Here is a 25,902-nt window from a genome sequence, read left to right as displayed (position 1 = left end):
CCTGTGATTGGCTGGCGACCAGTCCAGGGTGTACCCCGCCTCTCGCCCGAAGACAGCTAGGATAGGCTCCAGCACCCGAGCGGTAGAAAATAAATGAATTGCTGAATGATCTTAGACGGTAGTCATAAAGAATCCAAGGATTTCATAAAAAACCCAGGACTGGTCGACAGTCAGGCACTTGTGAACAGTGCATTGGGTGAGAATTGATCCCACACCACATGGATGGAGTCAAAGTTATACTGGCTATGTGACATCTTGAGTTGTGAAGTAGTGAAACCAGAAATATCACATGGTTTTCTGACTTTATTTTACAGACGGATGCCAGAATCCATGTTTAAATCCAATAGTTCCTATCAGGATAAATAGTTTTATGTTATTCCAATTCAGATAAAATCATATCAACTGCAGCATGACGCATTGTGTCATGCTCCATCCTTAAGGAACCGTGCTTCTCAAGAAGCCATGTTTCCTCACCTTCTGGGAGCACTCCATCCTTAACTATGACCTGACCAAAACTGTACTTTTTGGAACTGCTGTGTTGTTATTTTTGAGTTTGGACGGTGTTTTAGTACCGGTCTATGTTATGTCACTGTCACATTACGTGCAGAAATGAGCTGTCTTTTTGTATCTGTTTGTATATCTTTAGAATGCACAGAAGCATACAGAAAATAACAATTGTACATGACGGATTTCCAGAGATTTCCAGGTGAGTCTAAACTTCACATTGTTCTAAACAGCGGCTTGCAGATTTACCCTAAGGTATCACCGTTACAAAGTAGAACACCTGCACAATATCAAAACAGTAAAACCACTGGGACGTACTGTATGTGTATCCAAGAGGAAATATACGTCTCACAGACAAATCAAATTGGGATTTGATTTAATTCTACGTCTGCATGCTGGGAATATCTGCCTCTGCTTGCTGCTGGGATAATGGTGCTCCTCGTTTATCTGCTCTCTCTGATCTCATCCGCTGGTACAGCTTTGTTTGTTGCTTGTGTAAATGAGATATGTATTACGTAAGCACCGACACCCATTGTGCAACACTGGCACAATTATTCAAGGTGACGTGTTCACATACGTTTTCTTCCAGAAAAGCCTACTTGCCAAGCTATTCACAAGCTCCTCACTCAATGAGAAGGTTAAAGTCCATATAGAATATCGCAGCCGTCACACAGGCTTTTATAACACTGCAGCAGCCGTGGAATGACTGGGTCAACAGAGGGCTTGATGAATTATGTTCGGTAAAGCTCTTAGAGTGTAAAAGAACAATATGCTGCGTATGCCAAGTCTTTCTGTTTGCAGTTAGGCAAAGCACAAGAAATGACTTAGAGCGGGTGTGATTACTTGGCTGAATTAAGCTACACAATAGATTTTCCCAGCGGTATTAACACTGTGAACTAAGACAAATGAGTGAGCAAAAACACTGTGACTCCAAGTGCAGAACAAAGTGGGCAAAACTATCGTGTACTTTCAGTCGATGAGAGAAAAGTGGTGGATGAGCAGCTTGGTACATATTTTCACGAGTTTTACATACTTAAACTCTGAATGATTAGACCCAAGACTGCATATACAGGGTCAGGCAAAATGATCTGACACATTTGTAGGTTAAATAAAAGACAAATAAAGTAAAGTAACAAAAAAGTTTTTATTTTCGTTTCATTTTGTTTTAAAAATTAAATCAGTTCTGGCGGTTGATTTTGATTTCAATGCAGATCCAGTAGCTCTGAAGTTTGCATCAAGGCAAAAACAAGCAGACTGAGAAACAGCCATCACCACCCTGAACTCAGACATACAACGTACCCGGTCATTAGCATAATGCAAATGTTCAATATTTCCATCACTGCCTCTGTTACTACCTCATATTTATCATATCATATTTATTTATTTAACAACCCGATACAATACACTCATATGTGACTTTACTCATCTGTATACACCAGTCATTATTTGCACTATGACCCATTTATCATTGCACTAAAATTAATATATCTGCAATATGTCTGCTCCTGCATATGCTACAGTGCAATACTATATGTATATTTTGGATATCTTGTATATATCTTGTTAAATTGTCTTTTTTACTCTACTTTTATATACTTTTTTTAACTTGACTACTGCACTGAAAGGAGACGCTCTCCAATCTCGTTGTACATCTTGTATAATGACAATAAAGGCCATTCCATTCCAAGTTGGTATCCCATAATAAGATGGTGTTTGGAGCTGGTACGGGATCATGTCTACCAAGATTGAAGTGCAAACGGAACGCTCGTTGTGTTGCAGTTACGGATTCGTTTGTTTTAATAAACATTTTCACAAGTCCAATTCATGGCAGCAAGTGGAAAAAAAAACAAAAAAAAAAACAATAGCATTATATGTACTTTTCGAAAATAAAACCTTTTTGTTTCTTTACTTTATTTGCCTTTTATTTAACCTACAAATGAGCTCCTTTAAAGAATATGCACATTAACATATCTTAAATGTTTGATCGAATTGAGACATCCACTTGATAGAAAGTTCTGTGCCCCCATGGGTTACTTTGTGTTATTTATTATTAACAGCAGAAAAGTATCTTACACGCTTCCCTGACATAGCTAATCTGTTTAGCATGTAAGCGCATGTAGGTCAACAATACTATTTGCACTATTGGCTGGATCGGGCAGGTTATTTCACTGGCACCTATTATTCTGCTCCGGTCTGACACACACCTTGGGAAAGGACACCCGTAATGATGACAAAGGTTTTGGTGACAGAGACCAATCATATCCAGCCACATTAAATGGAACAAGGTGAGTGAAATGAGACACATTTGAGAGTGAGAGATGGTGATATTTTTGCTCATAAAGACACGGTGGTATTTGTGGAAGAAGCGGTGGACTTAATGAAAGGATGGTCATGGATGAACAAAACCTGGAATTTAATATAACTATATTATCACGGGATGGGGTGTTGAAGCAAATTGAATAAATGTGAATATTCAGAGGTCAGTCAGCTCAACTGGGTGATGACACATACAGTGTTTTGCTGTTTCAGGTATATATAATCCATACTCAAATCTTACAACCTACAAAATATGACATGGGTTGGCACCTGTGGGCTTTTTTAACAATACAGCGAACCAGAAAAAAGTATGCGGGCTCTAGAGCGCCTTCTATTTGCACTCCAACTGCTGATATTAGAACTGCTACTTCAGTAGAACTCTTTCATTCCCGACTCGAGACTTATTCTTACACTTTAGCATTTAGTTCATAGTATCCTGGAATGGGAATAAAGGCAACTCTTGTCTATAAGCTGCAGGTGAATATTGCAATTCTACCTCCACTCGATTTTCCCACCGTCATTCGTTAGCTCCGATGAATGACATGAAAAACTGCTATTGTCTAAGCAGTCTAAGCAGTCTAAGCAGAAACTGTATTAATTCTACACTTTAACAAACTTATCGTAATTCTTATGTATTAAGATGCTACCAAATCTCATACAGTGGTGCAGCTAATTTAATGTGATGTTCCAAACTCGCAACATCTTGTATGCTTGCATATATACGAAATGCACATGATGCAGCTTCCATCCAGCAATTATTCTGCTGGATCGCCAGTGAATCCACACTGTAGGGAGTGTCAAAAAATAAATTATTACCAATGGATTTTCAAAAGCTGGACTACTCTGTGATGAAGAGGACAACACACTTGAATCAGCTCAAGAGCTAATTTGCCTCAAGATGAAAGTGACACTTACAGCGACAAGGTATGAGAAAGAGAGGAATTGTGAGGCTGTTCAATTTATTTTCTGGAAGGCTAATAAAAATTTTATATTCATTAATCACCACTATTTGGGAAAAAAAATGGTTGTTTTTCACCTGATCAAAAGTTTAAGACCACAGGCTATAAAAGCCAGAAATTAAAATTTTTCGTCAGGCATTCACACGGTCATGCCCTCCTGAACGGAGTCAGATTGTGGAGCTGCATAGGCAAGGCCTTTCGCAGCGTGCCATTGCTGCTGAGGTTGGATGCAGTAAAACGGTCATACTAGTAAGGTCTAGTAAGGTCCTTCCTGATTGGCCCTTGCTGATACAGACTGCAGCGCAATAACCATCAGGTGGTGATTGCCGCTTATCCTCACGAGGGTCGCCAGGGTGCTGGAGCTTATCCCAGCTGTCTTATCTGCGGGGTACAACCTGGACTGGTCGCCAGCCAATCACAGGGCACATATAGACAAACAACCATTCACACTCACATTCATACCTATGGACAATTTGGAGTTGCCAATAAACCTAGCATGTTTTTGGAATGCGGGAGGAAACTGGAGTAGTGGAGAATTGAACTCGGGTCTCCTAGCTGTGAGGCCTGTGCGCTACCCACTCTTACACCGTGCAGCCTTTCAAAAAGTAAATGATTTTGAACAAAAGGCTTCTGCTTATTAGCATACGGCCTATTATGCAGGAACTTTGTCACCCCAGTCTTAGCCTTGCATCTGGTAAAATGGTAAAAAAAAAAATGTACGCTGAGGAGAATCAAAGTGTCCCTACATAAAATTATCTCGGGACTAATACGCCGTAGCTATGTACACATGGAGCCTCCTCGGATGAGATTTGAAAAGCAAACACTTGAGGAACATGCATCTGGCCCTGTAGCTAAAGGAGATTACACATACAAACACACATGCTCTCAAGATGGATTTTCATTAAATTATGTGTATCGGGTGTGTTTGAATTTGCTTAAAACCTAAAGCTTGCCTTCTGTTTTGTGACAAGGGAAATTAATCTGCAAATGCCGGTCACCGTGAGATATCATTTGTGTCTAAGAGTGCAAAAAATAACCACGACCCTCTGCTGAACACAGCACATTTAAAGACAATTAGAGCATCTAATGTTTGCCACAAAAACAGGACACTCCAACCCTTGTGTTGGTGCTAATCCTCTGCTGTAAAACACATCCCTAGCGTTCTTCCATCGTAGTTTATCCTGTGTAAATTTGCCTACTCATGAGCTGTTTTCCAGCAGCACCGAACATGCTGACATGAGGATCATGGCGGATAACAGGAAACTGTGAATAATCTGATCTGACTCTCTACCAAGAGCTCATAACAATGCCAATACACACTGACAACAGTGCAATGCTTTTCTCCTTTTTGGGTTCAAGTCAGATGCTGAAATCATGTTCAACAGTGAATGGTTGAATAAAAAAAATGAAATAAAAACATTTCAGATTCATGCAGCATGCTTGTTCTCTCAAAGGGTAATGCTAGAACGTCTTTCTAAAAATAACCCCCGGCAAGGAAAGTTTGGATTTTAATCTGTGATGATTCTCAACGTCTTAATTCTAAAGCTCGATAAAATGACTATGTTGGCCTTTAATCGCAATTAAGTGAATCATTGCAATCACACCTAAGGGGGTTATTTACTGTGATTATGACTTTGACAGTGATGGAGTCTACACCGCAACCATATTAAACAGTGACGAGTACATTCATTTTAGATTCTTCCCACAGCTAGGACTTCTCACAATAATTTCACATGCTATGACACAGACTTTAATGCTCTGAAATTAGTATACAAGCCACATATTATTATTATTAATAATAAAAAATGCTTTAGGCTGCACGGTGTACAAGTGGTTTGCACATTGGCTACACGGTCAGGAGATCTGGAAGACCTGGGTTTGATTCTCCACTTGGTCATCTCTGTGTGGTGTTTGCATGTTCTGCGTGTGTTTTCGGGTACTCCGGTTTAGGTTAATTGCCGACTCTAAATTGCCCATGAGTATGAATGTGAGTATGAATGGTTGTTTATGTATATGTGCCCTGTGATTGGCTGGCAACCAGTTGGCCTCTAGCCCAAAGACAGCTGGGATAGGCTCCAGCATACCCGCGACCCTAGTCAGTATAAGTAGTATAGAAAAAGAATGGCTGGATCAACATTCATCTCAACTCAAACCCAAGCATCATTTATACTGCTGCTGATTTTAGGGTCACTTTTCTGTACGGCGCCAACACTGAATGCAAAAATATCCCCTATATCAACCATTACGCACAAAATGTAACACTTTAGTCAATGTAAATTGCATATTTACAATGCAAAAGTGACACTTGGAAATTATCCCAGACCATGGACATACTAAGCTTGGTGCTCTCAATTGACAGCATACCGCAGTTTAATGATTGTGCACCAACATCATTATCAACAGAATCAACTATAACAATGATCCAATATCTCATTTTTATGCCAAGGTTTTTTTATGCCTATAATAGGTCAGCCGATATTATCAGACATCCCACAGCTGATCCACAACAAAGCGTGTGCATATGGCGAATTACCATAAATATATAAAAGCAGACCAAAACGAGTTTGAAATTAAATTTTTCCCATTGCAACAGAGCAATTCATTCATTGGGGTGCTGCAATGACGTCACCCTCCCTCTTGGCTCTGTGCTCCTCCGGTTCTCTCTGATGGACAGAAGTAACAAACCCATACTTGAGAATCTTACAATATTCATTAAAATGAAATCAGTAATACTTCAAAAGACTTAATGAAACAAGATAATGCACATCAGATAAGATTATTATCTTGAAACATTAAACTGTGCTCATATGAGCTCTCTGTTCCCAAGACTATGAAAAGTTTCTCTTGGAAACGGGAAAAACCTTGAATCCGGAGGTTTATCAATAATGCAGCGTTTCATGGGGGCGAACCAGGTCTAAGAACAAGACCGATGAATCAAAGCCTCCTCGCTGTCTCAGAAAGCCTCTGTGACTGTGTGCACTTTGATGATGACTTTTTTTTTTAGCCAAGATTTAGCATCCAGCATGACCAAAAAGTACCTTACAAAGCGATGAGCTGACAAAGACATCATCTTAAAGCATATATCTGTACTGCAATCTCCAAGATCGTTTTTACTTCTGATCAGATCAAGTCCATTCATTTTAAACTTACTGTTCTCAAGATTTCAGGCCTGTTTGAGTTTTAATACTCTTATGTTGTCTGCATAATACTGGCAGCAGCATTGTAAAGTTTTGCCATCTCCATAAAGAAGTCATTCAACCTATGGCCATTTTTCCTCATTCTAAAAGCAACTGTGATGTCATAGTGTGCCACACACAGAATATGTCTGGGATTCATCAGCAAAGTACAGCAGAAGAGAAGTTGATGCGTGCAGCCGTACTGTCGCTCGCAGATCTTCATCCAAGAGTGCATTGGGGCTGTGCCAGCATTCTTTCTTCTTTTCCGCTATCAAATATTTTGATTGATTTGCTGTCAGAGAAGTGACAAAAATTACACATTCCCCGTGCATGCGCGGGTTTTCTCCGGGTACTCCGGTTTCCTCCCACATTCCAAAAACTAGGTTAATGCTAGGTTAATTGACGACTCCAAATTGGGTATGAATGTGAGTGTGAATGGTTGTTTGTCTATATGTGCCCTGTGATTGGCTGGCGACCAGTCCAGGGTGTACCCCGCCTCTCGCCCGAAGACACCTGGGATAGGCGCCACGCTCCGCGACCCTTGTGAGGAAAAAGCGGTGGAAAATGAATGAATGAATGTTTTAGTCCATATTGCCCAGTACTTCTTAGTTGATGCTCGGCAGTTTGTTTGTTGCTTTTTGTGGCTATTTATTCCAATCGGCGCAGTGAACATCGAAACTAGGAATCGAAATGAAAAAATGTGAGCCATCCCAGGAGAGCGTCAATGTTAATCCCTGTTCCCATCGATGCTTGACACATCCCAAATGGCAGCATACAAAGCTGACAGACTTACTCTCCGAATAATATTATGAACAAGGGTGATCTGACATAGTTTTGGAATGACATTAAATCTGAACTCTAGAGGTACACATACTGTCATAGCAAAAAAAAAAAACATTCCTTTAGAGCTTAAAAGTCCCTAACATGGGGCGACAAATTCCCAAAGTCAGAGGGATGCTGAAGCAGTGGAGGGCACAACACTCTGCTAGGACTTACTATAATCCTTCAATTTCATATTTTAGCTGGCTGCGATAGTGGGGCCGCTCAAACTGCTTCACTGTCAAAGAAACAATAGACAAACGGTCAAAAGATCATTCTTCTGCAATTAAAATGTTCCTTCAGGGTCAAATTCAATGTATGAGATTTGCTATGTGTTCTTGGTTACGTTATTGCAGATGGACTGTAGCAGTGTAAAGGTATTTTATTCTAAAATTGCCTTAAAAATAAACACAATTGTTTTTTTTACCATTATTACAGCCTTATAGTCACCTTTACACTTGTATTACCCAATATAGTAGACCAAACAATAATAAAGTAATCTTAGACACTAAATAAGAGACTGACACAATAGTATTGACAGCGTACTTCCTGGTGGTTATTGTCTCATCAATGTAACATTACTGACACCTACAGACCAGTGTAGAACACCATGCTACTCTACTTCCTATTTCATGGAGAGCCTCGTGATGCACTTCAATCGCTTTATTCGCTTTATCGCAGCTTATTTAGCCATTTTTATGCTTGAAAATGCTTAATTTAGGCCATATATATGTACAATGCACATAAAAATTTATTTTATAAACCAATAATAGGCTATATTCAACCACAAAAGAGCGATTTTTGTTCAAACTTTTTGTTTTTTAGTGTTCGAACTGCAGGGTCCTTCTATGGTGCTCTTATAATGTTTATGTCATCAACTTCTGATGTTTTCCTTGTTCTTCCTGTTCGCTGTCTGTTACTTGGTACACAAATGGTTTATTTCTTCTTCAGGTCTTTCCAAATGGTTCCGCTGGCTATGACCAATTTTTGTGCAATCGTTTTAATGGATTTTCCATCTTTCAGATTCACAATTGCTTGTTTTTCACCCATAGACAGCTCTCTGGTTGAAATGCAGTCCATTCAGGTGGATTCAAACAAAAACTGATATATTCTAAGTTGTGCATCCTATCTAGATATAAATATCTGCAACTAAAAGCTGAAATGTTGCTCTTGGGTCATGTATTTGCCCCAAATGTTTTCAGTCTTCAGCAAAAATAAAGAAATTGACCTCACCGTTCCTATACTTCTGGAGGGCACTGTAACTCGGGTGTATCATGCTGTGAAATGTGATGTTTTTTATCACGTCTCCCAGAAGAAACAGATCCACTTTACCTGGACCGAGAGTTATTTTCCTGACCACAAACCTACGCAGCCAAGCCAGCAATTTTCATTTCTTGTCCAGCCCCTCCTTTCCCCCTTTTCCCATCCATTTCCCTGGGCCTGTAGCCAGCATGGAAGAATGGCAGCTAGCATCCTCTTGTTCCCCCCCTGCATGGAGGCTTGTTCCATTACAAGAACTGGCAGGAGATGATGTGTGAGAGTGTGTTCAACCTAGAATAACACTCCATACTGCAGTCGTCTCTTAAATTCCTTCACTGGAGGTATACACAATAAATGATTAGTATAGCAAGATAAGACACTGACTTAAATGCAAAAAATGCATTTTCCCTCAGGTAAAAAATGCTACATACACTGGATGTGAGCATTACTGTCAACAAAATATCGGGTATCCTAGGAAATATTCACCTGCTACAGGAATAGTGAAGAATTTCATCTTTTCATAACTGTGCTAGTTGGTGACTGGTCCAGTGAGTCTGTTTCCAGGAATTGTGTACAGATTACAACATGGGGCCGTGCATTATAATGCTGCAATATGGGGTGATGGTCGTCAGAGTTAAGATTGTGCTACAGTATCTCTGTGCATTCAAAATGTCATCAATAAATAATCATAATAATAATAATACATTTTATTTGTATAGCGCTTTTCAAAATACTCAAAGACACTTTACAGAGGAATGGAGTTGAATAAAGCAAGTAAAGAGAATAAAAGACATACCAAAATACAACATTCATTGGTTAATACACAGTTAAAACATGAGTAAAAGCGGGGCGGGGCAGTCTTTGTTATCCATAACATATAACTGCATATATACAACATGTATAGCTGCCCATACCACAGCGCCACCGCCACTATGGACCATTAAATCTGGAAGACAACACACCATATTGAGCATGTTCGGGGTGGTCTGGATCAGCCTTGACAGTATTCAATGCAAATGGTGGTCACACCAGATACTGACTGGTACTCCCAGTAATTCATAACTTTGTTGAGTATACTTATTAGTAAAATATATTTTTTTCAGTTGTATTTCTAAAAACACAATGCAAGCCTTTTAAGTCCACAACAATCACAAAAATAGCCTGTGAGATCCTCGAGGGCCTGCTTCATTGACACATGCCACAAACCTACTTGGGAAAATCATCCAGCTATTTATTTTCTGTGCAGTCCTGCTAACGCTGTGTTGGTGAAAGCCATCTTGCTCCGGCCTTGTTTCAATCATTGCCGCAAACTGGGAGTGTGTTTAAATTCAGCCTTTCATTCTGTGCGTATTGACCTTGTACTGAAGGGGGGCAGGCTGCTAAAACCTCCCTAAACAGTCTGCTCTTGTGATTGGTAGCCCGGCCGAGCCAGCAGGCTGATGCATTGTGATGGCACACATATTGAATACTTTATGGGTCCTTGGTTTGTTCCAATATGCCAGTGCACAGGCCCCCAAAGGCCGCATGCTCAGAGAAAGTGATGTAAATCTATTGTAAAGCTGAGATTCACCATTTCAATCACACAGACTAAAGACAAACTTACACAGTGCATACAGCAAAGTCTGGCTACTGTCTATTACTGTGAAAGTGCCGCATTTTAATTGTTTTTTGCCTGCAGTGACAGCTGCTGGTGAGATGAGGTGAGCACATGACTTAGTACATAGTTACTATGATTCAATACAGTATGTGTATCATGTGCTACAATATGATGTAGTTTTATGTCTAAAGGAAACAAATCCAGATTGGCAAGACAGCACCATCTTATGGTCTCAGTGAGAAATTGATGTATACTATTTAAATGTGATTAGCATTGTATTAAAAACGAATAATCACCGCTTTGTTCTCATTTGCATCACGGGGGTATGCTGGAGCCTATTCCAGCTGGAGGTACACTCCAGGACTGGTCACCAACCAATCACAGGTCACTTTAGACAAACAACCTTTCAGACTAACATTCACACATATGAATAATTTAAAGTGGACTTATTATGTTCATTTTTTGAGTTTGCATTGAGTTGTGGACTCCTATAGAGCAGCAACGCACCACAACCAACACAGAAAGCTTTCTAGATCTTCAAGAATCTGCACCTATTCCAGTTGTATTTCTTTTCTTTTTGTGCTTCCCGCGCTTTCTTGTTTTAATTTCATGCAGACACGCCCACTGCGCTGTGGTTGGTCATACGGCCAAGTACGTAGGAGTACTTCTGGTGGTGTACCACTAGCTGCCAAACCCAAATTTATTGGAGTTGATAAACGGCATAGGAGTTGATCATAAACTGCGATTTATCTTTTTAAAATGTCCGCTTTTCACATCCAGCCATATGTGTTGGAAATGCCGTTGACAGATATTTTTCTTTTGCTGGTAAGGAATTAGGAACTCCAACCACTTGTGTCTGATGTTTTCCTCGTTAGGAATTGTGAACAAAATTCCACTTTCCCTTACACCCAATAAAACACTTCTTTGGGAGAAATTGCTAACACCATGAACAGAGAAGCAGAGCTTGGAGGAGGATGGGGGAAGCAGTGCTTGGGAGGTGGGGGGGGGGGGGGCATCTAAGGAAACCCGGCAATCAGTGACATCACAAATCTCCAGGGTTAGAATGTACTCTGAAACCGAGCGTTCAGAGCCATCCTAAACTTCTTTCAGAGCTCACTTCCAAATGTGTAAACCTCATTATCTGAAACTTTGGCATTGTTTAACACGAGAATACAACATTCTAACTACGTTTATAGGTCAGAAAGCAGAAAAAGCATAATAGGTCCCTTAAAAGTTTGGAATGTAGGAGGAAGCCACAGTACCTGGATCTTCCAGATCTCCTGGCTGTGTGGCAAATTGATAAAATGACCCCTAGTCAGTAACATAATCATTCTTAAAGATAGAGAATCCAAATAATATTATACACAAACGCAAACCTACTTGAGGCCATCTATTAATACAGCAACTCCGAGGAATGATATCAGCTTCTGGATGCTCATTCCGAAAAAGCAGGATAGTTGATAGCATTTTACACACTGCTGTTATTTCAACACTTCAAGTCAAATGCTGTACGCTTTAAAGACATTGCCAGCTTAAAAAAATAATAATACAGAGCTCCAAATCAACAACTGCAGGAGCTACGTTCTGACATTTGACGTAAATTGAAGCAGGGCTGCAAACTTTATTTTATTTCACATACTTTCAGACTCTCATAGTTGAAGCTTGCATAATCTCCATGATGTAGACTGAAGGGGGAGATAAGATGTCACCTTGAATGAAAGCAGGCTCCAGTTAAACTAATAGAGAAATGAATGGGTTGCTGGTGCAGAAAATTAAATAGGCCATGCATTACTTTCATGAATAGAGAGTAATGCATGGCCTGCAGTGAAAGAATATTTATGCAATATTGGAAGGAAAAACTAATGACAAAATAGCACCACTCACTGTAGAATTTCGTCTGAGTGGTCAGCAACTAATCCTTATGTCATGGCTCTAACATCCACCTCTTAAATTTACATATTGATTTTAACAGTGAAAGCTAAGTTGAAATCCAGTAAAATGCATTAATCATAACATAAAAATGGTCAACTTAAAGCAAGATAGCAACAACATTCTGGCGGTGGATTCAGTGGCTTTAAAGTAAACAGAACTTTAGAACTGTATGCGAAGCAAAAGCAAAAGCATGCTCATTGTACTGTACATGTAATCATCACACAAATCATGTGTTACTGACACTTAAATACATAAATTAGGTATGGATGATGTCAATAAAGTGCATAAAAGTGGCAAATACACACATCACCACTGTAGGAATCACTGCACTTTACCCCATCCTGCAACATTAAATCAATTTGCAAAAGCTTTCACAGTCGGTAAAAATCAGCAAACTGATAAAAACAACTAATATTTTGTTGTGACAAGCAAGAGTAAGAAATGACTGGAAGATTCTTTGAAATACACTCTATACACTGGAGAACCACAAAAGATGAGTCAGTCATGAATTCAAAAGGAACCGTGGCTGATGGCCTCATTTACTGTGTCCTTGAAAAAAAAAAGAATATGTCCATTCTTTTTGTTTATTGGTGACCCATCACTATGTGCCAAAGGAATGTTAAACAGTGTCAGAAAGGGCTTTCATGATGGTTATTTGGAAGACTTAGCGGTGGCCTTGTTTAGATGATCCCTTAAGGCCTGGACAGATTCATTTATATTCAATAAATAACAGCGGTGATGATAGGAGCGGTACAAACGCTGTACACAAAAGGGTAAAAAATGGCACATGCACCTTTACTATGTTGCCTATGCTATTATATTCTCATATTACAGTTTTGAATCCCAGAAGTCGGATTGACTTTAAATTTCTCACACTGCTTTACAAATGTCACAGAATGTAGTAACACTGACAAGCACATCAGTAAAATGAACAAGACTGATTGAATAAAAAATATAGACATCATCAATCAAAATGTCTTTCCGGGGGCATTGGACTTAGCAACAAATTTGTCATAAGTCATTGGCCATTTTACTAATGGTTAAAAGAATTAATTATGAATATTTATAATACATGTGCTGCCAGGACTACCTCAACTGGCCTGTACAAAACTGTACAAAAAAGAACAGTAAGGCCTGATCTCAGAAGCTTCCAAGCAGCAAATCCTTCTGAAATGAACCATATTATTCCCTACCACAGGGGTAGGGAACCTCTGGGCCGGGAGCCGGATGTGGCACTTTTGATGACTACATCTGGCTCTCAGCAATTTCTTAAAGGGAGCCTATTACGCTCATTTTTCGGCCCTTTGTATTGAGTTGTAGACTCCTATAGACAAGCTGCACACAATAACCAGCAAAGGAAGCCTTCTAGATCTTCCAGACTCTGCACCTATTCCAGTCCTTTGGATTTCATGCATCCTGTGAAAACGGTGTGTTTTCATTTATTCCCCCGCCCACCTCCAGGCACACTCACTGCGCTGTGGTTGGTCACACTCCCAAGTGCTCAGGAGGACTTCCGGTGTTGCTGCCGAACCCAACTTTATGGGAGTTGATAAACAGTATGATTTATCTTTTGTGTTGGATCCCAAATCCAATCTGGAAGTAGAGACTGGACAGTCTGAAGTTTCTCAAGAAAATATTTTACTTCTCTTAATGGTAAGTACTACCAGTGCTTAAAAAGCTCGAGTAGACCCATTGATTGTGGTGAGAAATGGCTATTAGCAACTCCAGGTCAGTTTGTAATTTTCACCCTGCCCCATGTTTGCACACTCTATAATGCTACACAGACAACAGCTTTTGATCCATTACTTACACACAAAAATACACAGTTAGGACACTGATAAATTCTTACTGACTGCTTGCTCTCCTGACTCTTCAACACGACCAGTTGGGATGATGTTCTTGGGGTCATATTCAGCATTTCTTAATTGTGGTCTCACCTGCCCATACCACATTCTCCAAAACCTTGTCTAAGTCATTTAAGTGTTTAGTGGCAAACTTCTGATTTCGTGAGCAGGGCACCTTCATGGCACTGCAGAATCTCCATTCATTACAGCAATATTTTGAAATATAATGTAAACTAGGCCTATGACATGCGTGTGGCGAGCAGCTCATTCCAGACTAATGAAGCAGAATAGCAAAACATAGATTTAGCATGCTGCGTGTGGTCGGTTGCAAATGTGAGGATCATTTTCTCTGATGATCTGGTGTTATGGCTTCTGGGTTGACATGTCAATAAGATACAACGCATTGCGGCAGTTTGCCCAGCATAGATATTGCAATAAAAATAAATGTATGGCTTTTCCTTTTCAACATCATGAAGACCAATGAACCATTTCGTATGACTTACAATGATACGCACGGTTGTTTGTTCAGGTTATAACTCTCACAGACAACATCCATCAGCACGCTGTAATCCCAGTAAATGATGCTATAGGTAAATCGTTATCACAGAGTAACTACCACTATTATACTACTATACCAATGAACACGTCATCAAGCGAGATCTATTTCCACAGCACATTCAGTAGAGGATTTGCACCCAACTTTGGTTTTAGGATTTTAAACAAATTTGATTTAGTTTCATCTATGGATGGAACCAATATGAATAATGGTGTCATATTAAAATAATCTTTTCTTGATGATGATGACTCTGTGAAATAAAATAAATTTTAATTCCACTATTCTGGCTGAGTGTTAAACGACAGTAAAGTGCAAAACAAAGTAAGTAAATGTTGACATGCCACTTGTTATGGTCACGGCTTATCAAATCATGACTGGCTTTTCCAGAGAGAGTAGCTGTCTTCACAGTTGTTTTCTCTTCCTATGAAAACAAACTGCTATTGTAACCTGCCATGATCACTGTTATTTATCTCAAACAACAAAGCGTGCATAAGCATACACACACTCTAAAGTGTTTTTGAGCAGTGCTAAATCTGGATGACAGAAGAGAAAAGGTTTCTTTTGGGTATGAGTTATGTAAGTACCCTCACATTTGACAGTGCACACACATTCACTGGCACTGAAATTGCTTGCTTTTAGGGTCTGGCAGTGGACATGTCTGTCTGTCTGCGTTTATATACACAAAGAAAGCCAATCAGGCTCCAGTGGCTAGTGAACACATTATCATGGGACTGTCTATGGATGTACCTACACAGAGTGAGTGGCTGGATGGATCATAACTCGTTCGTACATAATTGACGTTTCAAAATTCCAGGTCATTAACACAAACATCCACCTTGTGTTGCAAGCAACAATAACAAAAGACACAAATGGAATGCATGATATACAGATCGGGAAGACCTGTGTTCGATTCACATGGACTTTCTCCGGGTACTCCGGTTTCTTCTCCAGTCAGCATCAATGCAGCATTAAGGTGGTAGTTTTTTATGTATAGATGGAGTCCATAGCTCTTCCAACATGAGAGGGAAATGGGCCATTGATGTCAGCATGTGATGTATAAGGTGTGAACTGTGAATTGATGAGTTAACCGTGTGTGTGCGTGTGTGTGTGTGTATGTGAAAGAATCCTGAGTACTCACAGTGTAAAAACAGAGGAAAATTCAGAGGGAATTATACAATTGTCAACACAGGGCATGTTTACAAATATAGTTAAATAACCCTATCATAACCAGAATATTAGCATTAAGCCAGTTGTGTACAGCTATGTAAAAGCGAATAACCCTTTTGAAAAACCTGAATATGTTCTCATATTCCGGTTTTTAAAAAACGGAATATTAACCCTGGGTTACTCCTTTTCTAACCTGAATATTGGGTCATGTATACGCCTATTGGGATATTCCCATCAATAGGAATATTGATTTAAATTCTGCGCATGTTCCATTCGAAAAGGTATCTCATGTCTTTGACAGGAAGTATTTAATTTGAAAACATGGCGGCATGCAAAGCTGCACATTTTTGGAGTGAGGAGGAAATGTAACCATGTTATTAATGTGGTGAAAGTTTTTTTTTATTATTATAAGGCTTGCTGATGTTGTTTTTGTTTTCATATCCAGGAAAAAGAAGCGCATTGCGTCACTTGTGCGTCACTGTTTTGATCGGGATATCAGGATACAGTATATACAGGAATAACCCTGTTTGCTCAGACATGTAAACAGGTTATTCCAGGGGTGGGCAAACTACGGCCCGGGGGCCACATGCGGCCCACTAAGCGATTGAATCCGGCCCGCCTGTTGCTTTTTAAGTATTTCAAATTTTAACATACAATCTCGCAACATAACTTGCAAGTCGGACGTCTTATTTAGTAAAAAAAAACCAAAAAAATTACAAATTAAATGAAAATAAATAACAAGAAAAAATATATATATTAACAATATATATATATAAATAAATGTATGATATATTAAATGACTGATGTTTAAAGTGCTCCTGAAAAAGTTTTACAGATAAAATTAGACCAAAAAAATCTAGAAAAATTATAAGTATAAAATAGTGTGTATGTTAAATATATGTTATGGCCCCCCCGGACAATTTTGTTAACTCAATGCGGCCCAGCAGTCAAAATATTTGCCCACCCCTGGGTTATTCCGAATGTTTCAGAAACCGGAATATTGACCTTAACCGGAATTTTGACTGCATGTGGACATAGTGAGAGTCACTGTTAACAAAGACAACAATAATACTAATTTTATCCCCTCCAATCCTCCATTCATCCGTTCATTAATGAAGTAACAGTGTGACTCTGCAGTAAATCAACACTTTTTCCCAGATCGCTCATTTGGTCAGAGACAAGCTGAGGCAGTCAAACCACACACGTCAGCTGTCACCTTGCCAGGCACCGTGTTTTCCACTGACAGCAGTCCCTACAGGGATGTACATGACGAATTACACTCACATTTATACTTTCTTGGAAAGGTAACACTGCAGAGACACCAACTGCACACTACGGCAACAGTTTAATAGTACACAGCTGTCGCTGCACACAGTTGGTTCAAAAAGGGTCCTGCTTCCTCTTCTTTCTCCACATCACTAACAGGACAAATCAATCAGTAGCAGCCCTGAAGGCAACCACATTAAAGTGGTTGTAGCTTTTCTGGCTTTTAGTCCAAATCGACATGGCAAAAATCTGAAACGTAAACCAGATGTCTAAATCGATGTCTAAAATACTTGTTTTTGATTAACATATCTTTTTTTTTTTTACCAGACTAGGGCCATTTTTATTGGCCCTCTGCATATTTTGAACATACAATTGAACAAAAACAACAAGAGCAATGGAAAGAGAGCGGTAAAAAGTGAAGTAGAAATAATACTGTAAATAGTACTATAAAGCTGTGCTATTAATGTAAAATATGAAAATATTGTGTGAAAAACGACATATTATTGTAATACCATGACAAAAATGTTATATGCATAATAATTTTCACAATATAACAAAACAAAGAATAAAGTTACAATTTTTGAAAAAATTAAGTTTGGAGAAAAAAAATCATATTCTGAGAATAAAGTCAAAATATGAAGGGTATAAAGTCACAGTGTTGAACAAAACATAGAAGAAAACAGCTGAGTTCTTCTTCTTTCTTTTTGGGCTTTTCCCTTCAGGGGTCGCCACAGCAAATTAAACTCCTCCATCCAACCCTGTCTTCTGCATCAGTCTCTCTCACTCCAACTACCCTCATGTCCTCCTTCACTACATCCATAAACCTCCTCTTTGGTCTTCCTCTACGCCTCCTACCTGGCAGCTCTAAACGCAGCATCCTTCTACCAATATATTCACTATCTCTCCTCTGGACATGTCCCAACCATCTCAGTCTGGCCTCTCTGACTTTATCTCCAAGGTCTCTAACATGTAATGTCCCTCTGATGTACTCGTTCCTGATCCTATCCATCCTGGTCACTCTCAATGAGAACCTCAGCATCCTCATCTCTGCTACCTCTAATTCTGCTTCCTGTCTTTTCCTCAGTGGCACTGTCTCTAGACCAAACAACATGGCTGGTCTAATAACAGTTTTGTATACCTTTCCTTTCATTTTAGTTGAAACTCTTCTATCACACATCATGCCTGACACTTTGGAAGTGTCAAAAGTGTCCTTTGATTTTACCAAATGCGGTCCTTGCTGGGAAAATTCTGGAAACTCCTGGTCTAAGAAGAAGCTATTAAAGAAATTTAAACTTGATTTGGTTTCCAGTTTTTGCAGTATGTTGTCTGCCTTCTCTTGTTTTGCAGGTTGATTGCCTCTATAAAGCAAAAAAAAAACAAAAAAACAAGAGGTATTATTTTGCTTGCTGTACCAAAAAAAGAACCAATAAAAGTTTGGTCAAGTTCTGGATACAAGCACAGACAGGAAGTTATTTTCACTTTTAATTCAACACACTGTATTCCACTCACACCGAGTATAGGCACATATAGCATTGTGTAAAAGTTCCAGCTCAGTGACTTAAATTTATTCTCCAGACATCTTATCAAGAATATTCAGCTAAGCCACATCTTGACCAATGAGTCCTGTTTCCAAGATTTGCACTGCAACATGAGAGATGTGCACGATGTATTGCTTCTCTAATCCATAAAGCTTTTGTGTCATATTTGTTTGCAATCAATTTGGTGGTGCAGCAGTTCCGTCGCAGCAAAACAAAGGCATGTCGCAAAGCTGTGCTTGCTTGTAACAGTTCAATGGATGAGCTTTGATAACACTGGAGGGCTCTCAGGGGGGAGAGTATAGGGAAGCGCAGGGACAAACGTACGGGTCAGGGAGCCTGAGGAGAAGAGATACGGCAAGACTCATTATCAACAACAACAGTGGAGATTTCAGTAGAAGTGAGGAGCTGTGAGGGCCATCAAATCACACATAAACGCATGCCACACAATCTTCTATAATAGCATCAGCTCAGTTTTATCTACCAGTTGCAAGTCTGTTGTTGAACCTCGTGTAGTCTCATGCTTTCATTCTCTTTTTCCATGCCGAGGCTGCTCATATTTCATATTTCTTGTGTGTATTGTGATGTGATCTTATGATACAAACGTATTTAGTCAAACTGCATGATAAATTTGTTCATTTTGGCGCTGATGTAAAGGGTATGTGTGCACACGTGCTTTCACCAAGGCAGACTGCACACACAAAGGGAACGGGACAGCTCACCCATTAATTATGCCAGCTAATAGTGTGGCTGCTGATTCAATCTTGTGTCAGTGAGATTTGCTGAGTTGGATAAGTAAAGTCTGACAGGACATGCAAGCATTAATATGAATGCTCTGAGACACAAGACAAAGGCTTGTATTAGAAGAGGAACCATTGCACTGATGCTGCTAACAATTATATATGTTGGAGAGAAACATTGTTATGATTTTTCATCAATAAAATATGTTAAAATGTAATATTCATGCCAGCTTGATAACTTAAATGCATGTGATCAACATTTTATGATGTAGTTATATAATTACAACAACAGAGGATTTTGCAGTTAGTTAAAAAGCAATAATGGTACAATGATATGATTGGTGGGGTGTTACGAAACATCTCCTATGATGCAAAGGTATTTATTGCAAGCTTAACAACTGCAGCACATTATAACAGAGTACATGCAATCTTAAAAAAGTGCATTGTAAACTTTCTTCATTTGTAAGAAAATGCAAAGGCAAGAAATAAATTACCATCAAGGGGAGGAACTGATAGTAAACTCCCAGAAACGCAGCGCAAGCAAGACAAATTGCAATAGAATGGTAAAATATTCACCCGCTAATTGTTGTCTATGAATAGAAATATTCGGAATTGACTGCTGAATGTACTTCAGCGCAGTGGAAGTATAGTAGAAGTAGTGGGACACACTGATAACAAAGGGTGCATGATTATGATAAGCCAAATTGCCTCAGTTTCTTTGCACAAGCTTATGAAGATGACAAAAATGAGGAATAGAAATTTCATGACAGCTCAAAAACTGCCCAGTAGAGGTCGCCGTATATTCAATAAAACAGAAACACACACACAGAATGAAGCAAGTTAAATCAAACTCCCACTGCTGGAGATCATCTTTTTTCAGCTAATACATCTCAGGTCTTCTATTATCTTACTTTTTTTTTTTTACCTCGCCTTCCTGCTTTCATTTATTACATTTTCATCAAGTTTTAAAAGTATGTACAGTACTAGCAAGCATTTGAACACATTTACTCAGGCTATGGTGTGCACGGTGGAAGAGTGGTTAGCGTGCAGGCCACACAGGTAGGAGACCCGAGTTAGATTCCACCCTCGGGCATCTTCGTGCATGCGTTGGTTTTCTCTGAGTAGTGCGGTTTCTTCCCACATTCCAAAAACATGCTAGGTTAATTAACGACTCCAAATTGTCCATAAGTATGAATGTGAGTGTGAATGGTTGTTTGTCTATATGTGCCCTGTGATTGGCTGGCAACCAGTCCAGGGTGTACCCCGCCTCTCACCAGAAGACAGCTGGCATAGGCTCCAGCACACCCGTAACCCTCGTGAGGATAAGCGGTTCATATACAATTCAAAATTCCAAAGTTAAAAAGGAAATTCACAGCAAGTGTTTTTCACCAAGGTGGCTGTGCCCTTGGTGGTCGTGTCTGGGAATGTATAGATGAGTGCATCAATCAAAAGCACTGAGGTTGTATCATCAGTCAAGCACTGCTGTTATACTCACAAAGTCCACAACGGACAAGTCGTAGAGGGCAGCTTTTGCTGTGATAATATAACCATCGTTCGAATGAAGGAACCACTTCATGGCCGAAACGGTAGGATTGAAAAGATAACGTGCATGCAATCACAATGCAGTCAAGGGGTTGATTATTGTAAAGACTGCATCCAGGTACCTGAGTATATCTCCCTGCTCTTCAATTTCATCAGCAACCTCTTCACACCTGCAACAATGTGAATAAGCCCATGACAAGGTTTGCAAAAATGATTTAAAGAATGATTCACCATCAGTTTTAAACAAGTAACACAGCCATTTCGCATGTGATAGTATTTTGTGCCAGAAAAAGGACTTTTTTTCTAGATAGAAAAAACCTGCAGTAATAATGAAACGTGGATATCCTAAGAATGTCATACAGTATCGTAAGCCACCAGCAGGCACTCAAAGAAAAGCACAGGGACTCATCATTTCCTCACCAACACCCACTCCTTGCTTCTGGTTGTCACGTCTATGGTTCTTTTATTTAGTACTTACCTGTGTTCCTGTTTAGGAAGATACAGCAATGCTTCTGCAGTATGCCTGGCAGCACCTGGGAAGAAACAAGACAAAAGTGAGTATAACAGCATAGTGTGTATCACCGTGACCACAGTACCTTATCCAGGTTTGCACAGTTTGTTTGAGTTTGTTGATTGAAGGGTGACTGAAGTAGAAAGAATCATAAATGAACTAAATAAAAAAATATTGCTCATGTGAGAGAGTCAATATACTATCACATGAACAGACTTTGACGGAGCAGGAAGTTGAAGCAGCAAATACCAGAGCCAATTATTGAACAGTATATCACTGAGGGTAGCCATTCTAATCAATAACGAAAGCTTAACATCCACTCTCTGGGGTAATATACAATTCTAATTGATATAAAATATCCTTTTAGCTGCTAATAATTTGACTCCCTGAGGAGATTTTTGGGGGGGAATCTGTGCCGACATTGACAATAAAGTCAATGTATTTAAATCTGCTTCAATGTTAACAGGATTGTGAATGTGAATGTTAATATTAGCGTTCACAGGGGTTTCTGACAGCAATAAGCCAAGAAAAGAAAGATGTCTCAGTAGGAGCTATCAATTTGTGTTTACCTTTGCCAAACTTTTGTGGATGTGGGGGCCCATACTGGTAGATTTTGTCAATGAAAGATGCTAAAATTAATCCAATGTCGGTCAATGTATGTTATGTATGTTCTTGCACGCTGAACGAAGCAAACGCCTATCTCTTGTAGACATGCTGAGGGACTGCTTTGAAGGGGAAAACTGGTGTAAAAGTTGGGTTTGAAACTTCTTTTTGCCCTTGAGCTTTTTTGACATTATCTGCTGTTCGTTATTGCTAACAATTAGATTGTAATAGGGGTGTCACAACAATTATTTGACGATATCTCTTGCTTTTTTTCCAAAGGGTCGATTTTTTGCAGTTTTTCAGGTCCACGGCTGTTGCAAAATTTTTCCAAGATGCTGACACAACATTTTTCTTGTCAGGCAGGTGGGCCAAATCCACCACAAATTCACAAATATGGCAAAAAAAATGACTTTCCCGATAATTCCGACAGATAATTCTGATTTTTGACCGTTTTTTCAGGTCTGAAATGGCATTATCCCAGGTTGCTCACTTTTCTATTCCTGCACATTCATCAGGAGTCCAGGCAGGACCCAAAGATGGCAAAAAAGTCCACTTTTTCTGATGTTTTTTTTTTTCAGGTCCAGTCCAGCAAGGGTTTAATGGCCTTAAGTGAGTATGCCCTAAAATTTGCCTGTTTAATGGCTGTACCAGCCAACACATTGTTGGTTCTCTCACCCTTTTCAAACCAAACATACAATTTATGAATCAGTGCACACCTCATTAGCTCACAGATAATTAACCTTTATGCAACATAACAAGAGAATATCTTTCAATCTTTTAATTAAGACAGTAATTGTGCCTATATGAAGCCACATAGGTCAACTGAACTACAAATTCCACTTCAGTAGTCAAGTGTGAAACAAAGGGTATAGCTGCAGATGAATAGCCTTGCAGATACAAGAGATACATGAGCTGGTTTGTGGTGACTCAAGCAGCTGCATGAGGTACAGTTTTAATTGATGCCGGCTGGCAGCGACGTACGTACACTGGAGGAGTGTGGAGAACAAACTGTCAGCGTCTCATCCGCGTCTCAAGACAACACAAAGCTGTCGCTTGCCTTGTTAAAAGGATTACAGACAAGCCATCTAATTTTACATACCGTACATCAGTGCATTAGGTGTCAGTGTTTGGTCTGTTCAAGCAGGGAGGATTCAAGACAGGCAGAATGAGATGACACACATGGACAATGCGTAGGACATATAATTGGGACAGCTGTATTTTGAGCCTCAGAAAAGCTATTTGTTGCAAAGACGGATCAGTTGGATTACATTTTATGAATCTGCTAATTTTCCAACAAGGCTATACAGTACATACTTCTGTTTAACCTGTTATTTATATGACATAAAAACTGAATTATATAATTAAGCACAAGTTATATCTAATCAATGATGTCTCCTCTGCGCTGGAGGGTCAGTCTTACAAATAAAGTGTCAAACATGTACTGAATAAGTTCATTAAGGTTTTTTGTATTTGGTTGAATGGCTTTTTCCTTATTACCTGAGACTAGAACAGTGCTTTTCAATTATTTTCTGTTATTAAGGGACATAATCTTTTTTTTCTTTGATTTCTTTGATTTGAAATACTAGAGAAACTATTATTATTTATTTAAACTAGATATTTATTCATTTATCTGTACTGTAACTCCGATTTCCTCCCACATTCCAAAAACATGCTAGGTTAATCAACAACTCCAAATTGCCCATAGGTATGAATGTGAGTGTGAATGGTTGTTTGTCTATATGTGCCCTGTGATTGGCTGGCAACCAGTCCAGGGTGTATAGCCCGCCTCTCGCCCGAAGACAGCTGGGATAGGCTCCAGCACCTCCCGCGACCCTCATGAGGATAAGCGGTAGAAAATGAATGAGTGAATAATGGTTTATTCATGTAAATAGAACACTGTTGGTGGTTTTTGGAGATTTAACTTTTTAGTCGAAATAGGCGTGTCCCGTTAAGTGCAGTGTTAGCACTCATACTGGAATTTTATTCTGGAATTTTATTATCTGCCTTACACCGTGAGGTGCCCATCAGTCTGGAACAGGGTTAGTCTGGACTCATTAGACCACATGACCTCACGCTTCCATTGCTCCAGTTGCTCCATTGCTCAGTTCCCCCCCCCCCCATTATCCTCACTATTAAGTGGTGTACTTTCAGAGCTTTTTCGTGCCAAACTGTCATAAGTAACGAGTGTCATGTCACGAGTTCTGTTCAGCGACACTCCTGACGTCACTAAAATGGCTTCATAATGTGTGAGTGTGTGGAAATAAACAGGAACATAAAGAAAAACATGAATTTTATGGTCTTAGCACTCACTTTGTAAGTCTTAAGCATTGAAATGCCGCTACATGGAAGCACACAGTTGCTATCAGTGGCTGCTATTGGAGCTTCACCGTGTTCTGGGTCGCAGGAGTGGACATCCTAGAGCAGGGGTCTCAAACTCAATTTACCCGGGGGCCACTGGAGCTAGGGTCTGGGAGAGGCTGGGCCGCATCAGGTTTTCCAAAAAAAAAAAAAAAACGCATTTATTAAAAACAGAAAAATGAATAAACTTTGCTTTGGTTCCGATTTTCTACGAGAAAAGCTCTAATAAAACATTCCACTGTTCTCAAATATCTTATAGAATGAAGAAAATCAATCAATCAGTAATAAATAAATATAATGATAATAAAACGGCAAATAATTAAAAATTAAGAAACCACATATAGTTGGTGGGTAAACAAATTATTTGTGGGTAAACACGACTATAGTCACATTTATACTCTTTTTATTTACAACATATTGCGCAACTCGCAAACTAGAGAGCTAGCGACCTAAACGGTAGCCTTCAAGTTATTTCCTTTAAACTTAAATAGCCAAAAACTTACCACTTCCACGCGGATAGGGAGGATAACTATTAACAGTTATTTAACCTTTAACATGAACATTAATCAAACGTAATAATGTTTTCTGGGTACATGATACCATACAGCATCCATATCAAACTTGTGCGGGCCACACTAACATTAAACTTTCATATCAAGGCGGGGCCTCAAACTAATGTCCTGCGGGCCACATTTGGCCTGCGGGCCGCGTGTTTGAGACCCCTGTCCTAGAGGATTCATGTTTCTTCTACAAGAGAATGTAAGATGGTTATGTTGGTGGTGGTGGTGGGTGCGGAGGGACGGGAAAAAAAAAACAAGTTGTGGCAGAATGTGCAGCACTTTTAATAGCCGGGGGTCAAACCATATCCATCGATCTCCACTAAATGAGAGTTGAGTAATGATACCTACTTAAGGCGTCGGAGAGTGAGGTTTACCAAAGTACTTTTTCCCCAACCACACCAGTACCCATTACTTGAATACAAACTGTAGTAGTTTCAGTCATCTTCTTTCTGTCCCTCATACAGGACAATCATTTCAGAGTAATATCATTAATTAGCCACGCTACCAGACCTGAAGTATATCCGTCTTTGTGTTTTATGCATTTTTGCCTGTTTTTGGTACGGATTATTTATATGTGAAGTGTGTGAAACTGCAACTATATCACTTGACTAAATATACCATAATTTATTTAAATAACAACTATGGAAAATGCCTATT

General features: G+C 39.4%; 1 protein-coding gene across 7 annotated transcripts in view; it reads right to left on the bottom strand.

The window, feature by feature from the left end:
* dlgap2a (discs, large (Drosophila) homolog-associated protein 2a) overlaps window positions 1-25,902 on the bottom strand; it is a 141,141-nt gene that overhangs the window by 112,077 nt on the left and 3,162 nt on the right. For 6 of the 7 annotated variants that reach the window (XM_078796027.1, XM_058090760.2, XM_058090765.2 and 3 more), the window contains exons 2-3: window positions 21,692-21,746; window positions 21,336-21,383 (exon numbers count right to left, since the gene is read on the bottom strand). In XM_078796027.1, coding sequence (XP_078652153.1) covers window positions 21,336-21,383; window positions 21,692-21,746 — 103 coding nt within the window. The remainder of the gene's footprint in view (window positions 1-21,335; window positions 21,384-21,691; window positions 21,747-25,902) is intronic. The other variant, XM_058090758.2, reaches the window with a different exon arrangement.

The sequence above is a fragment of the Doryrhamphus excisus genome, linkage group LG14 (genome assembly GCF_037039965.1).
Source record: "Doryrhamphus excisus strain RoL-2023G ecotype Guam linkage group LG14, RoL_Dexc_Guam_v1.1, whole genome shotgun sequence".
Lineage (NCBI taxonomy): Eukaryota > Metazoa > Chordata > Actinopteri > Syngnathiformes > Syngnathidae > Doryrhamphus > Doryrhamphus excisus.
This window is presented reverse-complemented; position numbering and strand designations above follow the sequence as displayed.